Raw genomic sequence first — 12211 nt, 5'->3', positions numbered from 1 at the left:
ACATGGTGAATAAAATTTTTTGTACGTACTAAACCTTTATCTCCAATTTTCAAATGTAATTTCAATTGCTTTATTATTTAACAGGTATTGGTAATGAAAATGTATGCAAACATTTATTTTACCTCCAAGACAAAAACACCACAGTCATTGTCGTTCTTCTGCTGTGGAATGGGCTGCAGAGGAGTGCAAAATCAAAAATCAATCTCAAAAGCAGAAACAAAGATTTTGAAAACATCAGGCATTCTTTTTTTGGTGTGTGCTCAATTTACAGTGGAGCCATAATCTGAACACGAAAAAATCATGTTAAACAGACCTTGGTGACAGCAATCTTCCAGCCCTTTTGAAATACCAGTTGTTTCTTCTCTTTTGCCTCCGCAACAATGTATTTCAGGATGTTCTGTGGATAACAGCAACACATCAGGTATATGTGAGGATTTGAGCATAAATCACACTTAAAGCACACTTACATCCACAGCAAACTTGAACAGGATGCCCTGGGAGTCATAGAAATGTATGTTTTGCTTGAAGACATCCACAGTTATGAGGGACCAGTGGATCTCCAGGTGAAGAGGAATCAGAATCAATCTCTTAGAGAATAGATCAACCTAGACACATCAACAAAGAGAACATTAGAATTAAACAACCAAACAAACAAAAAGACAAAAAATAACAATACAGAGGACATGAAACAAACATCAAACAGATCAACCTGAACACATGGACAACACAGGACATTATACAAATAAAATTACCAAAAAATTAAAGTCATATAAACAAAAGACAAAAAATAAAAATAAACAAACAGAAAAAAATACATCAATACAGAGGACATTAAACAAAAACATAAATCAAATGACCAAACAAACAAATACAAAAAACATCCAAATGTTAAATAAATAAATAAATAAATAAATAAATACATCAACACAGAGGATACTGGGGGGGGGGGACATCACACAAACAAAATGACAAACTAAAAAACAACACAAACATATTAACAAACAAACATACTCAACTTAACCAAACACACAAAATCTTACAGGAGTTTTATTATCATGTACTAAACAATAACTAATGAGGTGTAATATTTCTGCATCTATGTGTGATATTTTGCATGCTGTAACATTAACCTTTTTAGTCCATCGCCTCACTCCTTCATACCCTTTAGCTGCAAACTGTCGATAAAAGAAACTATTGAAGAAATGAACCTATAAAAGACAAAACAATGTGGGTTAAATCAACCATAGGAGCGGCAGTCAGCTTACAGTAACCATCATTGAGAAATCTTGTGCAGAAATGTGCAGTATTTAATAATTTGTGAGACAAGGGCTGCATCCGAAATCATTACAATTTCAGGCTAATATAGTGGCACAAACAGAATTGCAAAGATAATGACTTTCTAAACATACAGAAGCCCACAGAGGCCATGAAATATTTTCTGTGCAACAAAACAAGTAATCCAGTTTTCAAAATAAATAAATAAAAAATACAGTACTGCATAGCCTTTAGATAACATGCTAAAATTAAATTACTATCATCCTGACACTGACATTTTTTCCTTGATTTTCATCATTTTCTCAAAACACTACACATACATTTCTCTGATCCAAGATTCATGCTTTCAAAACACTGTTGACACAAACAACGAAATTAAAGCCATATTCTAAAATGATGCACATGCCAGGTTGTCAAATGCCTTCATATTCACACAGTATCTGCTGCATTAGTATATGCACACAGCAAAGAAAATGAATTTACTGACTATCTACTACTGCTATCTGCTATAAAACCCAGAGCAAACAAAATGAGTGGGAAGAGTAAGAGGAAATAGGAGAAAGATGTGATGAGGAAAGAGAAAGTTTTTCTACAACTCTTTCCGGGGTAAACATTGCAAGAGTTGAAGAAAGACCAAACAGAGATGAGAGCAAGAGGGCAGCAAGGTGGAAAAGGAGAGTAAAGAAGACACAGAAGGGGCTCAAACTATTAGAGCGTCTAATTGATCATGTTATGAATCATGGTCTCTCTGAGATGGACAGAGAGTTCAGCCTGAGAAGAGGAGGGAGGAATGGCATTGGTCTGCATGTCACAATCAATGTCACTGGTCAATATATATATATATATATATATATATATATATATACATACACACACACACACACACACACACAGTGCCTTGCAAAAGTATTCAGACCCCTGACCAATTCTCTCATATTACCGAATTAAAAAATGGTACACTGAAAATTCATTCTGATTGATATATGATATGATACTGACTGATTTTATTTCAAAACACTGAAACTCAAAATCAATTATTGTTAGGTGACTGTTTTTTGTTGGGAAATATTTTTATGAAAAATAAAAAACTGAAATATCTTGCTTGCATAAGTATTCAACCCCCACACATTAATATTTGGTCGAGCCACCTTTTGCTGCAAAAACTGCTTTAAGTCTTTTGGAGTACGTACATACCAGCTTTGCACACAGTGACGAAGTGATTTTGGACCATTCTTCTCGGCAGATTTGCTCCAGGTTGTTCAGGTTGGTTGGGTGACACTTGTGGACTGCAAATTTCAAATAGTGCCACAGATTCTCAATAGGATTGAGATCAGGGCTTTGACTGGGCCACTGTAGGACATTTTACTTTTTGTTCTTGAGCCACTCCAATGTTGCTTTGGCCTTGTGCTTGGGATCATTGTCATGCTGAAAGGTGAATTTCCTCCCAAGCTTCAGTTTTTTAGCGGACTGAAGCAGGTTCTCTTGCAGTATTTCCCTATATTTTGCTCCATCCATTCTTCCATCAATTCTAACAAGATGCCCAGTCCCTGCTGATGAGAAGCATCCCCACATCATGATGCTGCCACCACCATACTTCACTGTGTAGGGATGGTGTGTCTTGAGGCATAGGAAGTGTTGGGTTTGCATCACACATAGCGCTTTGAGTTTTGGCCAAAAAGCTCTATCTTGGTATCATCTGACCACAAAACCTTCTCCCACATCGCAGCTGGGTAACTCACATGCTTTCTGGCAAACTCCAGACGTGCTTTCAGATGGTACTTTTTGAGTAACTTCTTTCTTGCCACCCTCCATACAGGCCAGCATTATGCAGTGCTCTTGATATGGTTGACTGGTGCACCATTACTCCACCCCCAGCCACTGAACTCTGTAGCTCCTTCAAAGTAATTGTTGGCCTCCCTGTGGCTTCTCTCACAAGTCTCCTTTTTGTTAGAGCACCGAGTTTTGAGGGACGGCCTTTTATTGGCAGTGCCTGGGTGGTGTGGTGCAGCTTCCACTTCCTGATTATTTGTCCAACTGTGCTCACTGGGATATCCAAACATTTGGATATTATTTTGTACCCTTTCCCTAATCTATGCATTTTTATTACTTTATCTCTAACTTCTGTGGAATGCTCTTTGGTCTTCATTTTCCTTCAGATTCACAGCCTGACCAATGATCCTTCAACAATGTTTTTTTTTTTTTATCCAGAGGATGTGATTGCAAATTTAATGATTCACAGGTGGATGCCAATGGTAAAGTAACTGTGTCCTCATTAGGGCAACTTCTTTCATCGGTGTAACCTGGCAGCTTCCACAGCACAGGGGTTGAATACTTATGCAAGCAAGATATTTCAGTTTTCTTTGTTTTTTATATTTCCCAACATACAACCAATGTCACTTAACAATAACTGATTTTGAGTTCCAGTGTTTTGTTTTAAAATAAAATATCAAACAGAATGAAATTTCATTTCACCATTTGTAATTCAGTAATATGAGATAATTGGTCAGGGGTCTGTATATATATATATATATGTGCATTGAGTAAGACAGAAAACATGGTGAGGAGAGTCGCGTGGCACCATGCGAGGTTTGGACATGTGAACGGCGAGCTCTGCACACTTTGCTAGTTTTAATACTTGTGTCATAATCCGGTGAGATTTGATACACTTGGTTTAATAACTGTTCTATGAAGACAATATGTCAAAGAATTCAAAATCCTCAGGCTCTGGAGACATTAAGACACTTACGTGATCAAGCTGAAGCCCCTGAATGACAGGCCGAAAGCTCGGGAATTAATTTGGATGGTGCAGTGAAAGAGATTCACCGTCAACTGTTGAACATGTTGGCAACGCTGGCGAAGGTCGTTGCTGACTTGGAGGATCTTGCTGTAATACGGCGATCGATCACTGCCATGGAGATGAAATTCACTTCAAGAGTTGGTTACAAGAGTGGGGGACGTCGAGAAATGGATAGATTATCTGGAGTCATCGGAGAGGGAATTAGCTGCTAATCCGTTAGCGACCAAGAAGGACTTGGAGGGTGTTTGGGAAAAGTTGGAAGACCTTGAGAATTGTAATCGGCGAAACAACGTCTGAATTGTTGGAATTCCTGAGAACGAAGAAGGCCGAGAAGGCCGAGATATGGTGAAATTCCTTGAGTCTTCCCGAGTCTGCTCGACATAACAGGCCATAAGCTGGAAATCGAGCGAGCTCGCAGAGTTCCGGCTCAGAGATCCACTGAGGGAGACAGGCCCCAATCAATTCTGGCCAAATTTCTGAGATCATCCAATAAAGATCTCGTGTTACGCGAGGTGAGGATGAATGAATGTTACATTTATATAGCTCTTTTCTGACACTACACTCAAAGCGCTTTACACAGTGAACAGGGAACTCTCCTCAACCACCACCGGTGTGCAGCATCCACTTGGATGCTTCAACAGCAGCCATAGTGCACCAGTACGCTCACCACACACCAGCTACTGGTGGAGAGAAGAGAGTAGAATTATAGAGCCAATTAGTGGATGTAGAGGAGTAAAGACACACACACACACACACACACACACACACACACACACACACACATATATATCCACATCCCTCATTTCATCTGTTATGGATTGCTCAATAGGAAACATCTTAGTCTCAGATCACGCCCTGGTTGAGTTTAGAGGTGCTGCCACATACGGAAAAAAAGAAATCATAAAGTTGGCACTTTAATATATCCCTTTTGTAAAATCCTGAAATTCCAACAAATGTTAAAGGTTGAAATTAATGTTTATATGGAGACCAACTGTTCCTCAGTATCCTCTGTGGGTGTGGCTTGGGAGGCACTTAAGGTGGTTCTTAGGGTTCGGATCATACAGTATGCCTCATTCATCAAAAAATTCAAAGCATGAAAACTCGTGGAGTTGGAAGAGAATATTAAAAGTGCCGAGGTAGAGCTTAAGCGCAGAATGTCGTCTGATGGCCTCAGAGAATTGACCCGATTGAAATACAGATATAATACCATTTTGTCGCAGAAAGTGGAGTTTTGGCTATTCAGGGCAAGGCAGTCATACTTTGAGTCGGGGGACAAAGCAGGGAAGCTTTTGGCTAGATATATAAAGCAGAGAGAGTCTTTTACTACCATTCCCTCAGTGAAATCTGCTGGTGGTGAAATTTTTTTACCTCGGCCATTTATATTAATAATGCTTTTAAAGAATTCTATCTTGACCTTTATAGTTCCACATCTTCGTCTACTGATGAAGATATTAGAAACTTTGTGGAATCATTAGAACTCCCTAAACTGATGACTGACCAAAACAATTCTGTTGATTCCGAGATAACCTTGGAGGAGCTTGACGAGGTAATTAAGGACTTGCCTACAGGCAAGGCCCCGAGGCCAGATGGCTGTGCTGCTGAATTTTTTGGATCTTATGCTACAGAACTGGATCCACTTTTGCTAGAAGTTTATACGAATCATTAAAATATGCAAAGTTTCCGCCAACCATGACATAATCACGGATCAGTCTGATACTTAAAAAGGACAAAGATCGAAGCGAGTGTAAGAATTATCGTCCAATTTCCCTGATCCAGCTAGACGTTAAAATATTGTCAAAAATTCTGGCTAACTGATTAAGTTATGACATCTCTTATACATATAGATCAGGTGGGGTTTATTCGGGGCCGCAGCTCTTCTGATAACAGGCGTTTCATCAATATCATGTGGTCAGTGGCGAATGTTCAGCCTCCGGTCGCTGCCATCTCACTTGACGCCGAAAAGGCTTTTGTTATGGTAGAATGGGATTATCTTTTTAGGATTTTGGAAATATACGGGCTTGGGAATACTTTTATTGGATGGAATAAGTTACTTTGTAGACACCCGGTAGCGGCGGTACAAACAAATGGATTAATTTGAGATTATTTTACTCTGGACAGGGGCACCCGGCAGGGTTGCCCTCTTTCCCCATTATTGTTCTGTCTTGCCCTGGAACCATTAGCACCCACGATAAGAACGGAAGATGATTTTCCAGGGTATGGCGCATAAACTTTTGCTTTACGCTGATGATATTTTATTATTCGTCTCCGACCCCATTAGATCTATGCCTTTCCTCCACAGAATTATTCATTCCATTTCTAAGTTCTCAAGATACAGAGTCAATTGGTCTAAATCCAAAGCTTTGGCTCTGACAGTTTACTGTCCGGTAACGGCTTTTAAGCCGGCGCCTTCCAGTGGCCCCAACAGGGCATTAAGTATTTGGGCATTTTATTCCCAGCAAATTTGTCTGATTTATTTAGAGTTAATTTTGACCCTTTAATAAAAAGTTTTGAGTGCGATGTTGGCAGGTGGGCTTCATTACATTTATCTATGATTGGGAAGTTTAATGTTATTAAAATGAATTGTATCCCACAATTTAACTACCTGCTATGCTCTCTCCCTGTAGATGTCCCCCTATTTCAAGCAATTTGATAGCATAGCGAAGTCCTTCATTTGGAATGGTAAGCGTCCCAGATTACATTTCATTAAGTTACATAGACCAGTGTTTCCCAACCTTTATTCTGCCACACTTTTTACAATTAAACAAATCCCATGGCACACCTCTATCCCACTGTCCCACGTAACCATCGTTGATAGTTTTACTTTTCAAGAACTTCCATGTTTTCTGTCCACTTCAGTTGCGTGTTTACTCGTAATGTTTGAAATTCGGCTATGCAGAAAACGCAAGTCACGTAGGTACGGTAATGAGATCACAGGTGGCAAGAGTGCTAATTGGGTAATGAATAAAGCAGTACATTTGCATATTTTCAGATTTGTTCTTGCAAATTAATTCTTGCAATACCACAGCAAATATTTGTATTTTATTTATCTATTTATTTACATGGCTCCAGACTAACATTTAAGAGTGGTAGCACCGATGTTAAATTCTACAAATGGTCACACCAGCACTTGAGTTGGTCCAACTGAAAGAAAATTAGTTTTCTTTCACAGTTTCTTTTTATCAGGATCTTGATGATTAAAATACAGTCATCTGAAGACAAACAAAGCTTTTTTCTACAATAAGAGGGCATTAGAAAAGATTTTACACAGAAGGCAAGTTCCATTGTATCCATAGTTTTAACTGTGGCATTTGCAATAAGATCATAGTAACCAAAAGTATAAGTAAAACCATGATTAGCAGCAACCATAAAACAAATTATGACATTTTTCGTAAGAAAAACACATCCAGAAATTAAACTGTATTCTCTCTCTACTATATTGATATAAGTTCATGGTAAATACTTTTTTAAATATCTGTGATGTGTGGATTGAAACCTTACAATTTCTGTCTGTTCATTGTGCAGATTTCTCCTTTATTCCTTTTCAATGCTGTTTAGAATGTTGGGGCCGTTTAATACAATTTTAAACTGGTTTAATCATTGACACATTATGGACTTTCATATTGAGGTTTTAAACAAATAATCAAAGCCGAATTCGCAACCCAGCCCGTGCTTCTCGCAGCGCTGTTTATAGACAGAGCACAATCAGAGAGTCAGCCAACTTTATAGTGGCACCAAATGTGACCTCTTGCAAAGTTTAATCGCACTGTTAGGAAAAATGGTTGAAAAATTAATCTCATTAGTCTGATTTATTTTGTGGAATCTGATCATTATCCACGGCACACCTGACAATCTTTCACGGCACACTAGTGTGCCACGGCACAGTGGTTAGGAAACACTGACAAAGACCGATTGACAAAGGCCAACCCAAGATTTTGTTTTATTATTATGCATTCGGTCTCAGACATTTGGCTCATTCGTCGCTTCCACCTGAGAGAGCCCCTCACTTGTTTTGTATTGAACATGAAATTCTTGCCCATATTTCGCCATTGCAAAGCCTCTCTATCAAACTAACCGGAGAAGTTACGTTACACCCCGTTATCTTGCATTTGCACTTGGTATGGACAAAAGTGTCCAGAGTGTTTGATTCGGACATTTATTTAAATGTTGCCTCGAGCATATGGCTGAACCCAAAATTATGTATTAATAAGTCCCCCTTCTGCTGGTCAGAGTGGATTGTGAGGGGGGTTGCTACACTCTGTGACCTTATGAAAATTTGGTTCAACATTTTGGGATTCCCAGATCTCCGTTTTTTAGGTATTTACAGCTGCGCCACCTGCTCTGTGCTATTTTTGGGAGTAGCATACACCCCCTAAAGCGGCAGACACTCTGGGAGTGGTGATTACTGCTTTTGGAAAAGGTCATGAGGCATCAGTGTATTACTCCCTGCTAATTCAGAGTCTGGGGGATGGAGCTTTAACATCTATCAAGAGATTATGGGAGAAAGACTTTAACTTGGTATTGGAGGAGGGAGTGTGGTCTTGGATTCTAAAAAATGTCAAGTCTGTATCTAGAGATGCAAGGGTGCGCCTTATGCAATTAAAGATTTTACATAGATTCTATTGGACCCCCTCTAGATTGTATAGGCTTGGTCTTAAAGACACACCCACCTGCTGGCAAGGCCAATCGGAGGATGGAGACACAGCCCATGTTTTTTGGCAATGTGCTGAGATCCAGGAATTTTGGTTAAAGGTTCAGAGTTTTGTGTGTGACGTGTTGGGCACTCGAGTTTCGTTTTGCCCCAGACTCTGTGTTTTGGGCGATGGGGCGGTCATCGACATAGGAGGTAAATACATAAAAAATTGGATCCTGACCAGTGTTATGATAGGCAGGCAGATTGTTTTAAGGGGATGGAAGTCAGCTGGAGCAGTGGTGCGAGGAGATGGGGAGGGGTGGGGATCTGGGATTCATTTGATGGGAAATGGGGCAGTTATTTGACATTTTTGGGGGACTCTCGGGGAGGGACTGTGGAGAGAGAGGCGTAGTTTTAGATGTGTATGATTATTATATATATTTTTTTTTTATTATTATTATTTTATTTTTTTCTGTGTGTGTGTACTTATGTGAGACCACGGGGATGTTCGTTGGGGGTCGGGATGGGGTTGTTGATTGGGTAGGGATAGTAGTGGGAGATAAATGTTGATTCATTGTATATGTTTTGTTTTTCTTTGTCTTACTTGAATCAATAAAAATGTTAATCTTAAAAAAAACAAGGTGAGACAGAAAATAATTTAAGCACATGAGCAAGTTATTCATTTGTAAATTAATTCATAAGGAATGTTCTCATACGGTTGGCAAGGTTTACTAATAAAGTGACTGCAGCTACCGATTTCTGCCTATACAATGTAGCTTATTCAACAAGTCTTTATCAGATATTCATTTTCATTATCAATAATAAATACATTCATTACTGTAAATCCACACCATTCTTCAACCAATGTCCATATACTTGCTAAACCTTTATTACATGCTCTTTTAAATATAATGAGATATGCATAGTCTACATGGCAATCGTGTTCTGTATAAACTACATGCATGTTATTTTCTTGCTATTCTCTTCTGTCCGCTCTTGCCTTTGATTAAAATACTAAAATGCAGTGTATTCAAATCATTCGTTTTTATTTATGTCCTCAACAACAGCAGACAAGAAATGGGATGAAGGACGAATTGATGAAAAAATGTAGGCGAGTTTTAAATATGACACTGTTGCAGTGCTCAACCATCTGTATATTAATTTAGCTATGTTTTCAAGGGTTGTAAACTATAATCTCTCCTACTCCTCGCTGCACAACACGTGCTTGACAAATAACATAATATATATTACCTGCCTGTTCACTCATAGGTCTCAAAATTAATTTATTACGCAAACATGCAGATAGGGCTATAAACAAATATTCTGTTACAGCAGATATCCAAAATAAAGCTTTTACATTACGCATCCATAATCTAAATATCACCATGTTCTGGCCCATTTCTGAACATTCTTGTTTACCTACACATGATCACTGATGTATTAATAAATTCAGTCAGTCAGTGTCTGACTTTTTTTTTTTTATGATGCAAAAACTAAAAAAAAATTAAAATTTAGTAGCAAATCTGATACATCCATTTTATAAATATCTTTATTGTGTATATTTATGTTCAATGTGTTATTTCAATAGTATAGTTGTGTGTCTCTAGCTGAATATGTTATTAATTCAATAGAGAACACATCTAAAGTTTTGATATCAGTATTTACTTTAAATAAATATAGTGATTCATTGTGCAGTGAAATGTAATTTTTCTGCAAAACTGGAAGTATGTTTCGCTGCCTCTGAGAATTGTTTTAAGAGCATTGACCATAGTTTATAGAAATGTATAAAATCAATTCAGAGAAACTGTAACATTGTTAGTATAAACATGCTGTTACCTTGTGGTTTGTAGCTTCCATGATCAGTTCTCCATACATGTTAATCACCTGCAAAAATCCATAAAAACACATCTTTGTCTTTGATTTACTGTGGTGAATAATGTTACTATACTGTATGTGAATGTGCTTCTAATGCATATGAATTTACAGGGTACCCACCTGATCATTGACCCAGTTTTGGTCGTCAAGTGTTAAAAGGTCATCTAAGGTCAAAGTGTGCTTGTTGTAGGTCACTTGGAAGTAATGCATAGGAGCACAGGCAAGACCAGCTTTGTACTTGGCCACTTCTGCTATTATCAGCTTCATCCTGCAGAGATACACACAATATATGGTTGGGCTTAGGTCACTTTAAGCTGAAGAGTGTAATTTTTGCTGATAAAATAATTTCTCCAATCCCAGCTTAATATGCAGAGACAACTATAAATAACCATTTGTTGGTTGATTTGCTCGAAACTTTAAACACTTGGTCTCTGTGACACTATAAATCTATTGCTGTTAGAGACTGAGTGGGACTGACCACCACAGCAACACTGACTCAACAAATGGCAATAGTTTAGGGCGGGACAATCTGTTTGTTTGATTAACACCAGACGAGCGTGTTCAGGGTCCTGCACCACAAAGCCGGTTTAGTTGGCTAGCCAGGTAAGTTTTAGTTTAGTTTGCACCAACACTGGATTTGTGGGTCGGCACAGTGACCTACACTACATGGCTAACCTGCTCCAGAGCATTTTTATGAACCAATCAGCTGACAGCAATGTGACATCTCTCAAAGTGCACGTTAAAAAATTAATCTTGGAAATACACAAAATAGATTCTACATGATAATCATTTATTTGAGAGTGTAAATAAAGGTTTTCAGAAGATGGAGTCTTGTATTTTCTTTAAATGCACTTGTTTTTCTCTAGACATACAATATCTATGAAAAATACCAACCTAATATAATATTATCTTTAAAATAGCTAGTAATTAATACAATGCCTATCAATAATTGTCAAGTTCAAAATATTAAAAGCTTAACATATAGTATTTCACTTGTTCAATAAAAGCACATTGGTATACCAAATACATTTTTATTGCTTGTCATGTTGCTAGAAAAAAAGAGCAAATACATCTTATTCTTGCATACCATCAGACTTCTAATAAGTGCTCACTTTGTAATTATTTTATCGTATATACATTTTTTATTAGTACTAAATGATTTTAAGCTTTTCATTTAAATTTAAGTTTTTAACTCTTAAGACTGTATGTTCTTGTTGTGGACCCATTTAAATTCACCTGCACAATGATATAGCTGTTTTTATATTTTTTACACTTTCAGAATTTGTTTCCAGCAGTCCTTTTGAGCTCTTGCTGCAGCCTCAGTGTTTCTTCTTGTGGTGTAAATGTAATTTTTTCATAATTGTAGGCCCCAGGAAAGCTGTTTGAAAGCAATGTTTACTTTTGCAATTCTGTTTGGTGGCACAAGTGCCACAGTTAAATACACACTTCATCTTTAAGGAGATATATCCAGCTAAAGCTTTACAGTACCAGCAGTTCAGGGCAGAAGAGCCAGTACTGCAGTCTCTGGGCGGAAGCTGGGGTGGAGCTAAAGTCTTGCGTCATCGCAGTAAGTTACCATTCAGCATTCGAGGACAGACGTTTACATGGCAGAAGTTATATCTGTTTGTTTGGTG

At 38.0% G+C, this 12211-nt stretch overlaps 1 protein-coding gene across 1 annotated transcript in view; it reads right to left on the bottom strand.

Annotated features, from left to right (window-relative positions):
* LOC127439055 (sentrin-specific protease 5-like) overlaps positions 1-12211 on the bottom strand; it is a 37957-nt gene that overhangs the window by 3708 nt on the left and 22038 nt on the right. The window contains exons 5-10 of the mRNA XM_051695084.1: positions 10698-10845; positions 10539-10586; positions 1131-1208; positions 468-605; positions 314-397; positions 123-173 (exon numbers count right to left, since the gene is read on the bottom strand). Of these exons, the coding sequence (XP_051551044.1) occupies positions 123-173; positions 314-397; positions 468-605; positions 1131-1208; positions 10539-10586; positions 10698-10845 (547 nt within the window). The remainder of the gene's footprint in view (positions 1-122; positions 174-313; positions 398-467; positions 606-1130; positions 1209-10538; positions 10587-10697; positions 10846-12211) is intronic.

This window comes from Myxocyprinus asiaticus, chromosome 50 (assembly GCF_019703515.2).
Source record: "Myxocyprinus asiaticus isolate MX2 ecotype Aquarium Trade chromosome 50, UBuf_Myxa_2, whole genome shotgun sequence".
NCBI lineage: Eukaryota > Metazoa > Chordata > Actinopteri > Cypriniformes > Catostomidae > Myxocyprinus > Myxocyprinus asiaticus.
Note: the sequence above shows the minus strand (reverse complement) of the source record. Positions and strands in the feature narration are given on the sequence as shown.